Source organism: Anolis carolinensis, unplaced genomic scaffold (genome assembly GCF_035594765.1).
Source record: "Anolis carolinensis isolate JA03-04 unplaced genomic scaffold, rAnoCar3.1.pri scaffold_13, whole genome shotgun sequence".
Lineage (NCBI taxonomy): Eukaryota > Metazoa > Chordata > Lepidosauria > Squamata > Dactyloidae > Anolis > Anolis carolinensis.
In genome coordinates, this window is record NW_026943824.1 from 15,651,839 (window position 1) to 15,666,814 (window position 14,976).

A 14,976-nucleotide genomic window follows, 5' to 3' on the forward strand; every position below is an offset into this window, starting at 1 on the left:
GACTAATCTCTGCTCACTTGGTCTCCTAGCAACCAACTCAGCCCAGGGGACAGGCAGACTTAGGCCTCAGCCTCTTCCACAGATTATCTAATTTGCACTGGATTATATGGCAGGGTAGACTCGAGGCCCTTCCACACAGCTATATAACCCATTTATAATCTTATATTATCTTCTTTGCACTGGATTATCTGGACTCTACACTGCCATATGATCCACTTCAGTGTGCATTTTATACAGCTGTGAAGAAGCTGATAAGCAGATAATATAAGATTATAAATATAATATGTAATAATTACTGTGATATAGAATCATAGAATAGTAGAGTTGGAAGAGACCTCATGGGCCATCCAGTCCAACCCCATTCTGCCAAGAAGCAGGAAACCGCATTTAAAGCGATTAATAATAATACAGAACAATATAATCTCTAAAATCAGGACAGTAAATAAAGAGCAACACTCTGAAAGCATAAGCCACAGCAACGCGTGGCCGGGCAAAGCTTGTTCACTATAAAAGGCCTTGTCACTTGATTCTAGCAAATCAACCCTGAATGTAAAGGGATTTTTACTCTACTGAGTAAATCAATATTCTGTTGGGAGGGGTGAGCAGGAACATTGATCTTCACTGTCACTTCTGTTGCTTTTCTTCCTAATAAACCATTCCCTTAACACAGGGGTCCCCAAACTTTTTAAGCAGAGGGCCGGTCCACAATCCTTCAGACTGTTGAGGGGCTGAATTATCATTTGAAAAAAAATACAAACAAATTCCTATGCATACTGCACATGTCTTATTTGTAGTGCAACAACAACAACAACGAAAGAACAATACAATATTTAAAAATGAAAACAATGTTAACCAACATAAACCTATTAGGATTTCAATGGAAAGTGTGGGCCTGCTTCTGGCCAATGAGATAGTCAAGTTAATTAGGATTGTTGTTGTTGTGTGCCTTCAAGTCATGTCAGACTTTGGCCGAGCCTAAGTCTAAAATTATTTATTTATTTACTGCATTTATTTACTACATTTATATCCCACCCTTCTCACCCCGAAGGGGACTCAGAGCAGCTGTATGTACATACAATATATTATATTATTAGCATAACACAATATTAGCATTATATATTACTATATTGAACTATACCACTATCTATATATATAAAAGAGTGATGGCATCACGGCGATTCACAAAACAACAAAAGTACAGGCCCCCCAACCTCAAAATTTGACAACACAACCCATCATCCACGCCTCAAGGTTGATACAACAAAAAGAAAAGAAAAATAAAGTCCTAATTAGAGGGAGAGCAATAATTTTTTTATCCAATTGCTGCCAGTTTAGAGGGCTAATCTCTGCCCACTTGGTTGCCTAGCAACTGTCCCTTTCAGTTAGGGGACAGGCCGATTTAGGCCTCACTTAGACTTCTTCCACAGATTATCTAATTTGCACTGGATTAGATGGCAGTGTAGACTCAAGGCCCTTCCACACAGCTATATAACCCATTTATAATCTTATATTATCTGCTTTGCACTGGATTATCTTGACTCCACACTGCCATATAATCCACTTCAGTGTGCATTTTATATAGCTGTGAAGAAGGGGCCTCATATAATCCAGTTCTAAGCAGATAATATAAGATTATAAATATACAGTAGAGTCTCACTTATCCAACATAAACAGGCCGGCAGAACGTTGGATAAGTGAATATGTTGGATAATAAGAAGGGATTCAGAAAAAGCCTATTAAACATCAAATTAGGTAATGATTATACAAATTAAGCACCAAACATCATGTTATACAACAAATTGTATAACCCAATTCTGCCATGCAGGACACAAGCCAAGCACTCCCAACAGACGGTCACCCAGCCTCTCAATACTAATACAGTAGAGTCTCACTTATCCAAGCTAAACGGGCCAGCAGAAGCTTGGATAAGCGAATATCTTGGATAATAAGGAGGGATTAAGGAAAAGCCTATTGAACATCAAATTAGGTTATGATTTTACAAATTAAGCACCAAAACATGTTTGACAGAAAAAGTAGTTCAATACGCAGTAATGTTATGTTGTAATTACTGTATTTACGAATTTAGCACCAAAATATCACGATATATTGAAAATATTGACTACAAAAATGGCTTGGATAATCCAGAGGCTTGGATAAGCGAGGCTTGGATAAGTGAGACTCTACTGTACTAATAATAATAATAATAATAATAATAATAATAATAATAATAATAATAATAATAATAATAATATCATCATCATACAATCCTAAGGTTTGGAGTGACCCCTAAGGATCATCCACATCAACTTCCTTCTACCATGCAGGAGGACACAATCCAAGCACTTCTGACAGATGGCCATCCACCACTACCGCAACAATTTCTCACCAACACCACCAGACAACGCCACAGCAACGTGTGGCCGGGCACAGCTAGTACTATTATATAATATGTAATATATAACATATAATTAATATTATTATATGGTATTACTATTAGTATTATATTGTATAACATAAGATTATTATCAATATTATATGTATATACAATATATTATATTATTAAAACTGATATAAAATATTATATTATAAAACTGAGGGCGGGGGCCAGGTAAATGGCCTTGGAGGGCCGCATCCGGCCCCCGGGCCTTAGTTTGAGGACCCCTGCCTTAACATCACCAGAAGTTGCAAATGACTCGAAGGCACATGGCAACAACCATCGCCCTTTCTCTAATGTAGAACAAGAACCAAATGTTAAGAACGTTACAAAACATTCATCCCAAGTGGATGGGTTTCTCTAGATAAATCATACTGAGTGAACTAGGGAGGTAAGGCTGGATCTATAAAACTTTAGATCGTATCAAAAGTGGATGCAAATGTTACAAACTGGAGATCTGTTGATGCAAGAATTGTAACTCTTATTTATAAAAAGAAATTGTTTCAAACATTGGGATTTATTTATTTTTTGTGTCAGGAGTGATTTGAGAATGCAGTCACAATGTATAAAAAACCACAAACTAAGTTTCAAACTTGGCATGATACTAAATTTCCACTTGGAGTGTCTCTGGTGTTCCTGTGAGAAGGTCCTCCGTTGTACACTTACTTCCAAGGTCATGTGGCCACTGGCATGACTGCATGGAGCACCATTACCTTCCCACCAGAGCAGTACCTATTGATCTACTCATACTCTGGGGGTTGGTGCTCATCTCCATTTCTAAGCCAAAGAGCCGGTGTTGTCCGTAGACACCTCCAAGGTCATGTGGCCACTGGCATGACTGCATGGAGCACCGTTACCTTCCCACTGGAGCAGTACCTATTGATCTACTCACACTCTGGGGGTTGGTGCTCATCTCCATTTCTAAGCCAAAGAGCCGGTGTTGTCCATAGACACCTCCAAGGTCATGTGGCTGGCATGACTCCATGGAGCGCCATTACCTTCCCACTGGAGCAGTACCTATTGATCTACTCATACTCTGGGGGTTGGTGCTCATCTCCATTTCTAAGCCAAAGAGCCGGCGTTGTCCGTAGACACCTCCAAGGTCATGTGGCCATAGGCATGACTGCATGGAGTGTCATTACCTTCCCACCGGAGCGGTACCTATTGATCTACTCACACTCTGGGGGTTGGTGCTCATCTCCATTTCTAAGCCAAAGAGCCGGCGTTGTCCGTAGACACCTCCAAGGTCATGTGGCCATAGGCATGACTGCATGGAGTGCCATTACCTTCCCACCGGAGCGGTACCTATTGATCTACTCACACTCTGGGGGTTGGGGCTCATCTCCATTTCTAAGCCAAAGAGCCGGCGTTGTCCATAGACACCTCCAAGGTCATGTGGCTGGCATGACTCCATGGAGCGCCATTACCTTCCCACTGGAGCAGTACCTATTGATCTACTCATACTCTGGGGGTTGGTGCTCATCTCCATTTCTAAGCCAAAGAGCCGGTGTTGTCCGTAGACACCTCCAAGGTCATGTGGCCGGCATGACTGCATGGAGAGCTCTTGTATACCTTTCACAATCTGCCATAAAATTGTGAGAAAAACCAATATGGCAATGCAGTCCCATACCCGTGCATGTACATGCACCAGGTCTGCATTGCTTCACCCCCCCCACCCCAACCCCATAAAGCCCCATTGAGTCTCTACCTCACGCAGTGGGATGTTGACCAGTTGCACCAGTTCTCTGACGGCCGCTTGGAGTTCTTGAAGCAAGGGATTCTGGGTGGGCTCTGGGACTCGTTCGCTGGGAACGGGCTCCTCCATGCTGGCCAGGTTCTGCAGCCATTCCCATTCCTCCCTTGGAAAGAAGGCAAGTATAAGTATAAGCCGACCCGAATATAAGCCGCGGCACCTAATTTTATCACAAAAAAACCTGGGAAAACATTGACTCAAGTATAAGCCGAGGGTGGTAAATTTCAGAAATAAAAATAGATACCAATAAAATTACATTAATTGAGTCATCGGCAGGTTAAGTGCTTTTGAATATAATAGAGTCTCACTTATCCAAGATTCGCTTATCCAAGGTTCTGGATTATCCAAGCCATTTTTGTAGTCAATGTTTACAATATATCGTGATATTTTGGTGCTAAATTCATAATAATGTAATAATAATAGAGTAAAATAATAAATGTAAAAATAATAATAAAATAGAGTAAAATAACAAATGTAATAATAAATAGAGCAAAATAATAAATGTAATAATAATAAGATCAGAGTGAAATAATACATGTATTAATAATTATAAAAATAGAGTAAAATAAATATAGTAGTAACAATAATAATAGAGTACAATAATGAATGTAATAATAAAAATTAATAGAGTAAAATAACAAATGTAATACAGTAGAGTCTCACTTATCCAAGCTAAACGGGCTGGCAGAAACTTGGATAAGCAAATATCTTGGATAATAAAGAGGGATTAAGGAAAAGCCTATTAAACATCAAATTAGGTTATGATTTTACAAATTAAGCACCAAAACATCATGTTAGACAACAAATTTGACAGCAAAAGTAGTTCAATACACATTAATTCTATGTAGTAATTACTGTATTTACGAATTTAACTCCAAAATATCACGATATATTGAAAACATTGACTACAAAAATGCGCTGGATAATCCAGAACATTGGATAAGCGAGTCTTGTATAAGTGAGACTCTATTGGAATACCAATAATAATAGAGTACAATAATAAATGTAATAATGCAAATTAATAGAGTAAAATAACAAATAACAATAGAGAAAAATAATAAATGTAAATAATATATGCTTGAGTATAAGCCGACCCGAATATAAGTCAACCAGGGCCCTCACTCGAATATAAGCCTAAAAAAGGTCTGAAAAGCTCATCTTATACTCGAGTATATACAGTATATACAATCTGGTATACCAGTATTAAAAAACTCTAAAATCAAATTCCAAATTTATTTAATGCTTAGACCATAGGTCTTTCGCATGCAAGACAAACAAACAAATACACAAAACCAGACCGTCAAATACAATATAAAACATGCCATTAAAACCCTATATAAATCAATAAACATTAAAATGCTGCAAATATCGATGTCAGGATATGCCCTTCAAATACTACATATTTCATGGATTAGCACCAACATAATTAAAAACAAGAACAATAAATCAGAACAATAAAGAAGGAAAAACATTCTGAAAACAGGAATTCCAGACATGAATCAATCAGGGGCAGCTAACGACTCTGAACAAAGGATTCCCCCAGGCCAGGACATGAAGATTGCAAGGCCATTTAATGCTAATCAAGGGGATTAATTATAACATTCGCACTGGCCTCCAACAGATAGAGTTCTTCTTTCCATTCAGATATATAAACCTTCCTTGCTTAGTTTCTCCATATACCTCACAACCTCTGAGGATGCCTGCCATAGATGTGGGCGAAATGTCAGGAGAGAATGCTTCTGGAACATGGCCATATACACCAGGCCTGGTTTAAAATCTCTACCTGGAGATGTTTGGGTTGCTTCGTATCTTCACGTGGCAGAGGATGTTTGGCCGCTGTTCGGGCACCAAAACCCGTATCTGGTCGACGGCACTGCAGAGCTTCAAATAACCCAAATACAGGCCAGCGGGGAGGGCTTGGCCGCTTTGCTGGTGATAAGCCAGCTTGTCCTAAGGGAGGAAACACACCAATAGAAATGTCACTTCTCTACCATACAAATGTCAACCTTGCTGTAGAAAGACTACACGTTTAACAAAGAGAAGTCCAAGGAACAAAGCTGCATTCACTAAAATCTGGCACAAGAGAGTCCAAACAAGAAGGAACAAGTGTGACGCCCTCAAAAAGAAGCAGAAGAAAGGAAGGACAGGGGGGGAAAATCCCAAGAAAGCAAGCTATAAATAAACCAGTAACACTGTAAAGACATAATAATAATAATAATAATAATAATAATAATAATAATAATAATAATAATAATAATAATTATTATTATTATTATTATTATTATTATTATTATTACAGACTACAAACAGAGGCACAACTATGTGGCCCAAATGATTCATTGGAACTTATGCCTCAAGTACCACCTCCCAGCAGTAAAGAACTGGTGGGATCACAAACCTGCAAAAGTATTGGAAAATGAGCACGCAAAGATACTGTGGGACTTCCGAATCCAGACTGACAAAGTTCTGGAACACAACACACCAGACATCACAGTTGTGGAAAAGAACAAGGTTTGGATCATTGATGTTGCCATCCCAGGTGACAGTCACATTGACGAAAAACAACAGGAAACACTCAGCCGCTATCAGGACCTCAAGATTGAACTTCAAAGACTCTGGCAGAAACCAGTGCAGGTGGTCCCGGTGGTGATGGGCACATGGGGTGCCGTGCCAAAAGAGCTCAGCCGGCATTTGGAAACAATAGACATTGACAAAATCACCATCTGCCAACTGCAAAAGGCCACCCTACTGGGATCTGCACACATCATCAAAAAACACATCACACAGTCCTAGACACTTGGGAAGTGTTCGACTTGTGGTTTTGCGAAACGAAATCCAGCATATCTATCTTGTTTGCTGTGCCATACAAAATCGTTGTGTTGATAATAATAATAATAATAATAATAATAATAATAATAACAATAATCACAATCTGCCAACTGCAAAAGGCCACCCTACTGGGATCTGCACGCATCATCTGAAAATACATCACACAGTCCTAGACGCTAGGGAAGTGTTCGACTTGTGATTTTGTGGCACGAAATCCAGCATATCTGTCTTGTTTGCTGTGTCATAATAAAATAATAATAATAATAATAATAGTAATAATAATAATAATAATAATAATAATAATAATAATAGTCCTAGACACTTGGGAAGTGTTCGACTTGTGATTTTGTGATACGAAATCCAGCATATCTGTCTTGTTTGCTGTGTCATAATAAAATAATAATAATAATAATAATAATAATAATAATAATAATAATAATAATAATAATAGTCCTAGACACTTGGGAAGTGTTCGACTTGTGATTTTGTGGCACGAAATCCAGCATATCTATCTTGTTTGCTGTGTCATAAAATAATAATAATAATAATAATAATAATAATAATAATAATAATAATAATAATAATAATAACGGGTGCCGTGCCAAAAGATCTCAGCCGGCATTTCGAAACAATAGACATTGGCAAAATTATGATCTGCCAACTGCAAAAGGCCACCCTACTGGGATCTGCGCGCATCATCCGAAAATACATCACACAGTCCTAGACGCTTGGGAAGTGTTCGACTTGTGATTTTGTGATATGAAATCCAGCATGTCTATCTTGTTTGCTGCGTCATAATAAAATAATATTAATAATAATAATAGTAATAATAATAATAATAATAATAATAATGATAACAATAGTCCTAGACACTTGGGAAGTGTTTGACTTGTGATTTTGTGGCACGAAATCCAGCATATCTGTCTTGTTTGCTGTGTCATAATATAATAATAATAATAATAATAATAATAATAATAATAATAATAACAACGGGTGCCGTGCCAAAAGATCTCAGCCGGCATTTCGAAACAATAGACTGACAAAATTATGATCTGCCAACTGCAAAAGGCCACCCTACTGGGATCTGCACGCATCATCCAAAAATACATCACACAGTCCTAGACGCTTGGGAAGTGTTTGACTTGTGATTTTGTGATATGAAATCCAGCATATCTATCTTGTTTGCTGCGTCATAATAAAATAATAATAATACACCAGACATCACAGTTGTGGAAAAGAAAAAGGTTTGGATCATTGATGTTGCCATCCCAGGTGACAGTCGCATTGACGAAAAACAACAGGAAACACTCAGCCGCTATCAGGACCTCAAGATTGAACTGCAAAGACTCTGGTAGAAACCAGTGATTTTACTCTATTATTATTATTATTATTATTATTATTATTATTATTATTATTATTATTACATTTATTATTTCACTCTGATCTTATTTTTATATTTATTATTTTACTCTATTTATTACTACATGTATTATTTTCCTGTATTTATTATTAGAAACACAACAAGTTGAGTCCACAGCAGACACTCTGCTGGCTGTTGTATCGGATCATACGTCGGACACTTCCCAAGTGTCTAGGACTGTGTGATTTATTATTATTATTATTATTATTATTATTATTATTATTATTATTATTATTATTATTATTATTACAGTAGAGTCTCACTTATCCAAGCTAAACGGGCCGGCAGAAGCTTGGATAAGCGAATATCTTGGATAATATGGAGAGATTAAGGAAAAGCCTATTAAACATCAAATTAGGTTATGATTTTACAAATGAAGCACCAAAACATCATGTTTTACAACAAATTTGACAGAAAAAGTAGTTCAATACGCAGTTATGTTATGTTGTAATTATTGTTTTTATGAATTTAGCACCAAAATATCACGATATATTGAAAACATTGACTACAAAAATGGCTTGGATAATCCAGAAGCTTGGATAAGTGAGTGTTGGATAAGTGAGACTCTACTGTAATACCAATAATAACAGAGAAAAATAATAAATGTACCATATATTCTCAAGTATAAACTGACCCATATATAAGCCAACCAGGACCCTCACCTGAGTATAAGCCGAGAGGGGCTTTTTATGTTTATGTTGGATAAGTGAGACTCTACTGTATCTGTTTTTATTTCTGAGATTTACCACTCTCGGCCTGTATTTTAGAATGTGTTTTATGAATGTCCGATGTAAGTTGATAATTTTTAACTGTTTTATAGTGCATTGTACAATTTTATATGTGTGTTTTGTTGTAAGCCACCCTGAGTCCCCTGTTGGGTGAGAAGGGTGGGATATAAATATTGTAATAAATAAATAATAAATTATACTGGAGTCAATGTTTTTGCCAGTTTTTTTGTGGTAAAATTAGGTGCCTCGGCTTATATTCGGGTCAGCTTATACTCGAGTATATACGGTAATCTTTGCTGATAGTTTTTGCAGTTTTTTTGAAAATGTTCCTTTTATCTTTTGGTTCCTTTTTGGGATGTGGGGGAGTGGGCCCGTTTATGTTGGATAAGTGAGACTCTACTGTATCTGTTTTTATTTCTGAGATTTAACTCTCGGCTTATACTGGAGTCAATGTTTTCCTAGTTTTTTTTTGTGCTAAAATTAGGTGCCTGGGCTTATATTCGGGTGGGCTTATACTTGAGTATATATGGTAATCTTTGCTGATAGTTTTTCAGTTTTTTTTGAAAATGTTCCTTTTATCTTTTGGTTCCTTTTTGGGATGTAAGAGAGTGGGCCCGTTTATGTTGGATAAGTGAGACTCTACTGTATCTGTTTTTATTTCTGAGATTTAACTCTCGGCTTATACTGGAGTCAATGTTTTCCCAGTTTTTTTGTGCTAAAATTAGGTGCCTGGGCTTATATTCGGGTGGGCTTATACTCGAGTATATACGGTAATCTTTGCTGATAGTTTTTGCAGTTTTTTTGAAAATGTTCCTTTTATCTTTTGGTTCCTTTTTGGGATGTAAGAGAGTGGGCCCGTTTATGTTGGATAAGTGAGATTCTACTGTATCTGTTTTTATTTCTGAGATTTACCACTCTCGGCTTATACTGGAGTCAATGTTTTCCCAGGTTTTTTCTTGTGGTAAAATTAGGTGTCTCGGCTTATATTTGGTTGGTTTATACTCGAGTATATACGGTAATCTTTGCTGATAGTTTTTGCAGTTTTTTTTTAAATGTTCCTTTTATCTTTTGGTTCCTTTTTGGGATGTAAGAGAGTGGGCCCGTTTATGTTGGATAAGTGAGACTCTACTGTATCTGTTTTTATTTCTGAGATTTACCACTCTCGGCTTATACTGGAGTCAATGTTTTCCCAGGTTTTTTCTTGTGGTAAAATTAGGTGTCTCGGCTTATATTTGGTCGGCTTATACTCGAGTATATATGGTAATCTTCGCTGATAGTTTTTGCAGGTTTTTTTTTAAAATGTTCCTTTTATCTTTTTGTTATGGTTGAGCCTTCTGGCTCCGGTACTGGGAGACGGGGTCGTAAGACTCCTCGAGAGTCAGACTCTTTTGAGGAGCGTGAAAGGAAACGGCTCCGGGACTTATTTGCAGAACCAACAGATGAAGACTCCTTTGAGGGTTTTACCGAGGGAATGGAGGAAGAGATGGTTAGCTCAGAGGAGGATGACATGGAGTGGACTCGTGTGAGGGAGGATTTGGGTGTCACCGGCAATGATAGCGTGGGAGGCGACTGGCGGGTTGCAGGATCAGACCCATGGACGGGCTGGAGGGATGGAGCGGGATCCGCAGCTGGGGATGCTGTGGGGCGTAGTCAAAGGTGTTTTAGCTCTGATGAGGATGATAATGATGAGGCACCTGGAATTAGGATAGCAGCTGACAGCGATGAGGAGTTGTGAACTGGGATAAAATGGGGTTTAGGATCAATGGCTAATTGCGTTGGGCAAGGTAATCTGGACGAACGCTTGGGCTCTTGTTGGGGAACTTCCTGAAGACGGGTGTGATTCGTTGCTGGATACGTAAGTTACCAAGGACACTGGGCATAGACGGCGGGAGGAACTGTGTGGGGTTTTTCTGTGCAACTTGTGTTTAATCTTGATAGCTTGGACCTCCGTCGTCTTTTTGACGGACATTAATTACCTACTCTGGATTGACGCTGGACTGACTGACTGACTACGACCTCGGACTATCCCTTCTGTGGCTATCGGTGGAACTCGTGGAACTTTAGACGCCCGCACTTGGCTTTCGACCTCGGACCGGACTGGGACCCTGCTGACCGCCGTGATCCTGATTGATGTGCCTGGACCCGGATTTCGCTCGTTGCACGGAGGAGTAAAACAGCCTGAGTTACTCATCTGTAGCTTTTTGGTAGCAGAGAGGAATCTGCTGCCAGCTTTTGATGTTCATTTTGACCTTTGTTTACCAACTTTTGTTTGTTTAAACTGCCAGGCTGAAGTAAGCACTTTTCAGTTAATCCGGATTAAACTCCTGTTTAATCCGGTTTATTCCTTCGAACAGTTTTAGTTCAAACGGAGTTGTTTCTGCTACTTTTCACACTGAAGACAAGTGTTTGCCTAGTCCTTTGTTTTCTACGGGCATTTTTGTGTTCTGTTACTTTAATAAACTGTGTTGTACTCTATTTGGTGGCGTTCTGTCTATGACACTTTTGGTTCCTTTTTTTGGGATGTGGAAGAGAGTGGGTGGGATAAAAAGAAAAAAAGCAAGAAACGGATCAAGCTGATCCCTGTTTCCGTTGTGCAGCTTGCATTAAAATCTATTTTTTTCGGCAGGGTCTCGGTTCCAACCAGGAGCAAAATCCCCAGGAGACAGACGGGCACGGGCAGGAGGCACCGGAAGCCTCACAAAGGAGACCGTTGTTGTCCGGTTTCCAGGCGGGATGCTGCAATCTCCAGGAACAGAGGCAGCCTTGAACTGGCCCTTTCGCGGCTTGGCCTTTGCTAATCCCGGCAATGGCTTTGAATGCGCAGTTTCTATAGGCCCTTGTACAGGTGCTTGAGTGCCTTTTGTTGCTGGAGACACTCGGTTGGCTGAAAGGAAGCCAAGGAGCGAGGAACAAGGAGAAGGGCCATGGAGAGGAGGGAAGGCTGGGCTCAGAAGGAAGCAGACACTCCTGCAAACCAGAAGCATCAATGCACAGAAAGAGGTATGTGAATCCGATGTAGGGAAGCCGGCAACGGCTGACAACTAGCCTTTTATTCCCTGCACAGTGTCACGCAGCCTGAATGAAAGATGCTGCTGCTCAGTCGTTTAGTTGTCTCCGACTCTTCAGTCCAGGCCAGAGCTCCCAGTCGGCCGTCATCGCCCCCAGTCACTTCAAGGATACCGTCCATCCATCTCGCTCTTCCTTTTTCCTTCCATTTTCCCCAGCATCATGATCTTTTCCAAGCTTTCCTGTCTCCTCATGATGTGGCCAAAATACTTCATCTTTGCCTCTACTATCCTTCCTTCCAGTGAGCAGCCATTGGGTATTATTTCCTGGAGGATGGACTGGTTGGGTCTTCTTGCCAAGGTCCAAGGCACTCTCAGGGTTTTCCTTCAAAAGCGTCTCTCTTCCTTTGCTCAGCCTTCCTTATGGTCCATCTCTCGCATCCATAGGTTACTATGGGGAATACCATGGCTTTCACTATGCGGACCTTCATTGCCAGTGTGATGTCTCTGCTCTTCACTATTTTGTCAAGGTTGGCCATTGCTCTCCTCCCAAGAAAGAAATGTCTTCTGATTTCCTGGCTGCAGTGATCTTCGCGCCTAGAAATATAAAGTCTGTCACTGCCTCCACGTTTTCTCCCTCTATTTGCCAGTTCTCAATCGGTCTGGTTGCCATGATCTTGGTTTTCTTGACGTTTAACTGCAGCCCGGCTTTTGCACTTTCTTCTTTCTTTCCCCTTGGTGAGGAGGCTCCTCAGCTCTTCCTCGCTTTCGGCCATCAGAGTGGTATCATCTGCATATCTAAGGTTGTTCATGTTTCTTCCAGCAATTTTAACTCCGGCCTTGGATTCCTCAAATCCCGCATGTCGCATGATGTGTTCTGCGTACAAGTTGAATAGCGAGGGCGATAGTATCCAGCCCTGATGTCCGCACTCCTTTCCCAATCTGGAACCCGTCTCCTGTTCCGTGGTCTGTTCTGACTGTGGCTACTTGGTCTTTATACAGATTTCTCAGGAGACAGACAAGGGGACTTGGTCTCCCCAGACCACCAAGAACATGCCATAGTTTATTATGATCCACACAGTCGAAGGCTTTAGAATAGTCAATAAAGCAGAAGTAGATGTTTTTCTGAAACTCCCCGGCTTCATTATCCAGCGGATATTGGCAATTTGGTCTCTGGTTTCTCTGCCTTTTCTGAACCCAGCTTGGACATCTGGCCACTCTCGCTCCATGTCTTGCTGGAGTCTGCCTTGCAGGATCTTGAGCATTACCTTCCTGGAAATAAGGGCCACTGTACGGAAGTTTGAGCATTCTTTAGCGTTTCCCTTTTTTGGTATGGGGATATAAATTGATTTTTTCCAATCTGATGGCCAATCTTGTGTTTTCCAAATGAAAGGTAGGCAACAAATATAAGATTGTGAACACACAACTCGTCTTGCTTCAGTTGAAGGAGCTCAACTTCGAGGCCCGCAAACACGCCTTAATTTCATCATTTGCAAAGTCAGGAATGTGCAAAGGAACAACATTCATGACAGCCATGCACTGACAGATGATTGCTTTATTTTTAAGCATCACTGTCTACTTTGTTTAGCAATGGTTTTCCCCAAATCGGAGGCAGCCGTCATTGCTCAATTGCGTTCAGTCGCAAACCTTTTTGCCACGTGCCCCATCCCACCTGCTGGTTTTTGCTAAACCCTCCTCTCCTTCCCCTTGTTTTATTGATCTTAATACAGTAGAGTCTTACTTATCCAGCATAAGCAGGCCGGCAGAACGTTGGATAATCGAATATGTTGGATAATAAGGAGGGATTAAGGAAAAGCCTATTAAACATCAAATTAGGCTATGCTTTTACAAATTAAGCACCAAAACATCATGTTATACAACAAATTTGACAGAAAAAGTAGTTCAATACGCAGCAATGCTATGTAGTAATTGTTGTATTTACAAATTTAGCACCAAAATATCATGATGTATTGAAAATATTGACTACAAAAATACGTTGGACAATCCAGAACATTGGATAAGCGAATGTTGGATAAGTGAGACTCTACTGTAATATTATAATAATACTTTATTCTTATATCCTGCCCCATCTCCCCAAGGGGACTCGGGACGGCTTACAAAGGGACCATGCCCAAACAATATAAAAATACAACAGTAAAAACAAATCCAAACACAGCAATAAATACATCCAAAAAAGCATACAACAACAATAATTTAAAAACAATTAAAACATGTTCAGTGCCCTGGAGCATTTATTGCATTAAAATCTCTGTGATGCTATTTTTTATCCCAATCCCTGGCTTGAATCACTACTGACCGAGAGGTCATGAGTTTGAAGCCCAGGTCAGATGGAGTGCCCAGTCATTAAATAGCCCCAGCTCGTTGTTAACCTAAGCAACCCAAAAGACAGTTGCATCTGTCAAGTAGGAAATTTAGGGACCACTTATGTGGGGAGACTAATATAACTAATTTACGTCACTGTAAACATGTCCACCAGCGTACGTGCCGAAAGATGAGGAAGTACTCCATCAAGGACTTGGCGTCACAGTGGATGATGAAGCAGCAGCTTCTCCTGTGGCCAGAATCGAGCACACCCTCATGAAGCCAGAAGCTAGAAAATGCTAAATAGCCTCGGTGTCTTTCTATGTGTGTTGTATGTCTAATGGCATTGAATGTTTGCCATGTATATGTGAATTGTGATCCGCCCTGAGTCCCCTTCGGGGTGAGAAAGAAGGGCGGAATATAAATACTGTAAATAAATAGAAAATACAACTGTGATGGATAACCAGCCTCACCTGTTCTTGTTT

At 39.8% G+C, this 14,976-nt stretch overlaps 1 protein-coding gene and 1 long non-coding RNA gene across 3 annotated transcripts in view; one reads left to right on the forward strand and one right to left on the reverse strand.

The window, feature by feature from the left end:
• The window catches only part of LOC134294218 (uncharacterized), a 98,933-nt gene that overhangs the window by 49,072 nt on the left and 34,885 nt on the right, over positions 1-14,976 (forward strand). The window contains exon 3 of one of the 2 annotated variants that reach the window (XR_010001189.1): positions 11,791-12,164. This is a non-coding gene — a long non-coding RNA (uncharacterized LOC134294218). Of the gene's footprint in view, positions 2,228-11,790; positions 12,165-14,976 lie in introns of those variants that run through there. The other variant, XR_010001188.1, reaches the window with a different exon arrangement.
• The window catches only part of LOC103281463 (ankyrin repeat and fibronectin type-III domain-containing protein 1), a 292,661-nt gene that overhangs the window by 25,179 nt on the left and 252,506 nt on the right, over positions 1-14,976 (reverse strand). Inside the window, exons 18-19 of the mRNA XM_062964550.1 lie at positions 5,971-6,137; positions 4,143-4,293 (exon numbers count right to left, since the gene is read on the reverse strand). Of these exons, the coding sequence (XP_062820620.1) occupies positions 4,143-4,293; positions 5,971-6,137 (318 nt within the window). The remainder of the gene's footprint in view (positions 1-4,142; positions 4,294-5,970; positions 6,138-14,976) is intronic.